Here is a 6000-nt window from a genome sequence, read left to right as displayed (position 1 = left end):
CTCCGCAGCCCTCCATCGGTCTGCCGGACGGATGCTGCGTTCGCGGAACCCTGACGCGCTGCGCCCCGCGGCCCTTATTTCCTCATACTTCTTCACCCTGCATGAACCCGGGGCAGGTCCTATCGATGGACAGCGACACAAAATTAGGTGTTACAGCAAGTTAAAGACGACAGACAGCGCAGGAGATGGGAGGAGGCGAATAGCGAGAGAGGAGAGGAGGAGAGAGAGAGAGGGAGATGCGCATGTTCAGTCCCTCCATGCAGACTCTTTCTGCTGCTCCTCAGTCATTCCGGCGAGTTTCAGCACTCTTTCTTCCCCAGCTCTTTCCACGCTCACCGGATCTCTCTCCTGAACGGACCCCGCAGGAGAACTAACCCCACAGTCCTACCATGGAATAGGAATACCACCGGACACACCGGGGGAAAACCTCTCTTTCATCTTTTTTTATTCTTTCCCCCTCCTCGTTTTCCCCCTCTCTGATGCATTTTCTTCCTCTCTCTGTCGCGCCTCTACCTCTCGATGTCGCTCAACAGTTTCTGATGGGATTGACGGACAGGAAAATGAGGATTATTTTTCTTTCTTGCTACTTTCTGGGAGCGTTTTCCGCCCTTTGGGGACTGGCGGCGGGGGCTTTCCCCAGCTCCGTGCAGATAGGTGAGTTGGACGGGTTTTTACGCGCGGACACTCAAGTCCCGACACTGAACGCAAGTGCTCTTTTGCGCGCTCTAAGCGACTTGGTGGTGCAGTGAGAGCGTCCTGACACCAAGAATATTCCCTCACAACTATCGGGGCGCCCCTAACCCCCTCCCATCTTTGTCATAAAAAACATAATCCTCGCGTAAATATGCGAAAATCCCTCTCTATATTTATGTTTGTTTTGGCGGTGGTTTGAACTAGAGCGATGCGATTTCGCACTCTTCTTCCCTGACACTGCGGTATTCTCTCCATCACCCCCTTCTGCCTCTTCCCCCCAATTGCTCTCGCGGAGTTCAACAGTCGGTTCAAAACGGACTTAAATGGATTAGAACTGTCTGCCGTTTCTGTGTGCATCACTGTGCTTTTCTGTTAATGGATGCACTGCATCACTTCTTGCGGGGGGCAGCTGAGGGGTCCTATAATGAGATTCGGCTCCTTGACTCGGTCTCCCAGCAGCTGCCAATAAACTTCATATGCTAAACATCTCCGGCATGACACACAGATGCAAGCGGTTTTGCCTCTCGTCCTTCTTCTGGGCTCATGCTTCTCACATGGGATCGGAGGTTTGCCAAAGCGTCCAGTGCTCACTGATGAAGACATGTGAGTGCATGCATGAAGCACATGCAGGATGAGAGGAACATGGGAGCCTGCCTGTGCATGGAATTGTATCCCTCCAACTGAATGTCCACGCACCCTCATCCGCCCGGCTCACACAACTGCTGACATAGGTGCGCTCACTGACAGAACGTCTAAATGGCAGATCTGAGATCAAGAGTTCGATGTGACACCTACACTCCCTGCGTGTCCTCGGGACTTCGTTCTCAAACCGACAATACCTACTCTAAACATTAGCGACGTAGATGTGATGAACCAAGAATCGCGGGGCTCCATGTGTTCTGCCTCCGCTGTCACCTTCTTCTGTTCTCTCTTCCTTATCGAGGCGTCTCACACACTCACGACCAAGAAACCAATTCAGCTGGGATTCAGTTGAATCAAAGCGTGTGTTGCATCATTTGGTTCATGTTTACGAAGAGCTGAGCTGACTCAGATAATATGACCGCTACTCACATTTCATACGTAGTTTACAGTAGGTGAGCAAAGGACAGAGACTAACTGGACACCACTCGTCATTGGCCAGCACCGGTCACATGACTTACTTATTCGGAAATCTTCAGGTGCCTAACTGGGTTCACAGTTTCTGGGGTGAGTTGTTCTTATGAAATTTAGTTTCTAGCTAATATGGTGTCCTTTCTGTAGCATGATGGCGCTATCAAGCTAAATTTAGTTGGAGCTTTTGCCTCTCTTTCTTGAAATTGCCAATAGATATTTAGGAATAGCTTTACAGAGTAAGCATTTGGCAGCTTAAGTGCGGAAACACAAAAGCAAAACATGTGAAACACGACATGCTGTTCATGCTTTAGCCACTTTAGCCACTTTAGCCTTAAGATATTGCTGGTTAGACGAGAATAACAGATTTTCCATGCCATTTTTCGGACGACAAATTGCTCTGGAGTGTCAGTCGCACTCGTAAAAATATGTGTCATGAAGCAGAAAAAAACAGAATGTGCGACTTTCCTTCTGGATTTTCTGTTAGAAGCACGAGAGCCATCATAATCGTGTTCACGTCTTTGATGTGTGAAGCCTTTTGATTTTTCAACTTCATTTGTTTGGAGAATTTATCTTTAAAAAAAAAGAAGTTGATATTCTGAAGGCATGGCTGAACCCTGATTTATGTAGCGTAAGTCGCACTGAGCAATATATCGTATTTTGAATGAAGCTGTAACACCATCAAGGTCTTCTCGCAAAGTCATTCATATCCATTGCTCCTGACGTGATGTGGAACAGAACACAGCTAAGAAGGGAGCCGACTGAGAAACAAGGAAGCAAAGGGGGGTACTTTTTGACGTTTTTTTACGCTGAGTACAGTAAAATCACCTGCTTTGAATCTATGAGAGGCCACACTCCACCAGGCTGACCCTTCAGGTGTCCGGCGACACACGCAAACTTTTGTTCCACGAGCTTTGGTAGCCTTGCTTCTCCTGGATTTTCCATTTTCAAACACCGAAAAAAAAAACATCATAATAGATTTCCGGCTTGGAGAGCAACCTTCTTGACCAGTAGTGGGACAGAATCAAGGTGCATCTGGGATATAATATAATGTTTACACCACCTGAGTATAAGTTGCTGGACCAATTAAAATAAAAACAAAAGAAACAGTGACTTATTCGGTAGTCATATTGACATTGACTGGCATTGTAGCCCTATTACCGCACAACAGCTGCTACATTAGCGCTCAAGCTAAACTCAGTTTATGATGTATTACCTTTTAAACAGACAAGGGACACATTTTCTTCAGGCACACTATTCCTTTGAATTCAGAGTTAGGTCGGAGAATAAAGTCACATTCACAAGTACAGTCTCAGCACTGCACTTCAGTCACCCTGGCATTTCAAGAAAGATCACTTCACTCTGCTTCTAAGTATTGCATCTGCAACTTCTGCTGCATCAGGTTGTTCCCACTGTATTCCTGACGCCCCAACTGTTCCCTCCCATTCTGCACCACACATGATTTAATAAATGAACGTTTAAAATCATCCTCCTTTTTATTTTGGACTCTGGGCCCGTGCGCTCACCTCTGTCGCTTATCAGATGAACCACTGTGAAACATGTTCTCATTAAAGGCCAAATGACATTTTGCGTCCCCTAGTCCTCTCCATTGTCACGAGGCTCCCCTCTTTCTAAATGTGCCTTTTAGATTTGGCCTTCCTCCTCTTTTACGGTCAATCCGACTCATTAGCTCTTTGCCGTCTCCCGTCAGCCTCCTTTTTTTCCCCGTCCTCCTCTGTGCTCCTCTGTCACTGGGAAACCATCAATGAAATGAACAGTGCGGGTCTCTATGTTGCTGTTTACATGTGTGCAGAAAGACGAATTGCCTTTTTCTAACAGAGCTAATGAAGATCTTGGCTTTCTTCTCCCCCCCTCCCTTCATCTTGCCGCTCTCCTCTATCACTCCTTTCTCACATTGCTCTCTCACTCCTGTCTCTCCCTCGCACATCCATCTCCCGTCCCATAACTCCACTTCCGCCCCTCTCTTCCGTCACTTAGGTGGCTTGTTCATTAGGAATACTGATCAGGAGTACACAGCGTTTCGGCTCGCCATCTTCCTGCACAACACCAGCCCCAACGCCACGGAAGCCCCCTTTAACTTGGTACCACATGTTGACAACATTGAGACGGCCAACAGCTTTGCTGTCACCAACGCATGTAAGTACAACATCTTCCTTGTCTCCTGCTTCCCAGCTCCCGTGTATAAATGTGGGTTTAATTCTGAAGTTGGTTTCAAATGAAGCTTCTCTATCTGCGCCATGCACACTGCAGCAGCTGAGGACGTCTGATAGACTTGGTTTAAAAACTGCCTTTTTTTTTTTTTTTTTTGCCAAAGTTGCTTGACTAATCCGTTATTTGAAAGGTTGATTTTGTCCTCCAAGTCCTATTTTAAAATCCCCAAATAGGAAGCGCCTCGGCGCATTGGCAATTTTGCTCCAAATGTTTGTGTAGTCAGCAATTATGGCCGACACTTTTCTGTTCAATCACACTTCTGCTCCTCCGTATGTTTTCCTCCTCCCGTCTGCAGCAATGATAATGCGACCGATCACTCAACATTGCGCTGCGGTAGCACGGCGGAATTAGTCCCACAACAGTTGCAGATAGTGCTGGAGATGAGTCCCCAGGGATCTGGGCAGAGGGAAACACGTAGTAATGATCTTCGGAAAGGATGACAGCTAATCTTTTCCAATCTCCTTTGCTCTCTGTGAGTTGGGTCGCTCGCTTTGGCGAGGAAACAGAAGGTATGCGATGAGTTGGCGGCAACTTTTACTTGCTTTGAATGTGGAAATAGAAATGTTTCTCACAGCCACACCTATATGAACTCTAGCTATGAAAGACCCTTTTTACTTATTTATTTTTCAAAGTCAAGTACTTTTGAAGATGCACATTTAGAGTTCCAATATTCCTGAATAAACTGTGTCAGAGAACTATAGAGCTATTTCAAGGCTCACCTTTCCTCACTGATTTAAATGGTTGCATGTGAGAAGCCGCAAACACCATCTGGACCCCCAGTGCTAATGTACTTATGGTTGACTTTTCTCTCTTTTTTTGGTTTAAATAAATGTTACTTTTATTGATCAAAGATGGTGAGATGACAATCAGCTGCAGGAGCATCGAGGGCCAATAAAAATCGAGCTCAGTGATTATTGTTGGAACAAGTCGTGCCCTGATAAATGTCCCGTGGGGCTCATCAATCACATACGCAGGGAATCTCTTTGATTTTACAGCACACTTGTAATGGGGAAATGTTTTCCATCTTATCGCGTTAAGCTAATGGGGAAAAGAAAAAAAAAGACCCCGGGCTCTTAACTTGACTGCAAGAGGCAAAATCAATACTGCATAAAGCAACAAGACACTGCGCCTCCCGGTGTTGTCCTATTGTGTGGAACAAGAATCTGTAAATGGTGAGTGAAAAGGCTGGAGGATAGGACGCTCAGAATCTATGTGAATGGTTGCCTTCCTTGCAGAAACTTGTTATTGTTGTTCAAACTGGTTCATCAACTTTACTACTTGTTGTTGTTTATTTGTGTTTTCATTGGATAGGTAGGTTGGAATTTATTTTCTCGAGCACGCCTGAATATAAGCAGCAGCCACTGCATTCAAGAAGAAAATAGTTTTTCTACATACAGTACAAGCAACACTGGTGTATAATGTATAATGACATCATCGCTCATGCAGTATGACAATAAATATCTAATAATATGCTTGTTTGCCCTTAAAAATCCATATATTAGCCACATTGTTGTTTGTAATCGTGTGAAAGAAGAAGCTTCTAGTCTGGAAATGATGGTGCCAGGAGACTTCAATTCGTAGATTCAGCAGATTCACGGCAGCATGCTAATGTGCTAAACTAAACTGAAAATGTCGACCGGGGTCGGTTCAGACCAACCGTTCGTATGTCAGATTGGATGGTTATAGTTACTACTGTAGTGGTGGATCACTGTGTGAGAGTGAGATGCTGGGATACTGTGCTGCCGTAACTGTCGTACGCGTTGCTGGGCTCCTGCGTGCAGCAGGTCGTAATTCGCATATATATATATATATATATAAACCACCCAAGTAGCGTACGATTGAAAGCCAGTATCACTGCTCCCCCTGTGGACAACTGAGGAATTGCAGCCGTCGTGGGGTATTGCCAGTCACTGCCTCAATGCCTACATCAGGACCAGCCACGGACCAGCCATGGACTAGTCATGG

The 6000-nt window shown here is 45.8% G+C and overlaps 1 protein-coding gene across 8 annotated transcripts in view; it reads left to right on the top strand.

Annotated features, from left to right (window-relative positions):
• The first annotated feature begins 233 nt into the window (after positions 1 to 233).
• gria4a (glutamate receptor, ionotropic, AMPA 4a) overlaps positions 234 to 6000 on the top strand; it is a 112218-nt gene continuing 106451 nt past the window's right edge. For 6 of the 8 annotated variants that reach the window (XM_053872280.1, XM_053872279.1, XM_053872282.1 and 3 more), the window contains exons 1-2: positions 234 to 654; positions 3802 to 3960. In XM_053872280.1, coding sequence (XP_053728255.1) covers positions 480 to 654; positions 3802 to 3960 — 334 coding nt within the window. In that variant the 5' untranslated portion in view covers positions 234 to 479. The remainder of the gene's footprint in view (positions 655 to 3801; positions 3961 to 6000) is intronic. The other 2 variants (XR_008415649.1, XM_053872284.1) reach the window with 1 other exon arrangement.

The sequence above is a fragment of the Synchiropus splendidus genome, chromosome 8, assembly GCF_027744825.2.
Source record: "Synchiropus splendidus isolate RoL2022-P1 chromosome 8, RoL_Sspl_1.0, whole genome shotgun sequence".
NCBI classification, from domain to species: domain Eukaryota; kingdom Metazoa; phylum Chordata; class Actinopteri; order Syngnathiformes; family Callionymidae; genus Synchiropus; species Synchiropus splendidus.
Note: the sequence above shows the minus strand (reverse complement) of the source record. Positions and strands in the feature narration are given on the sequence as shown.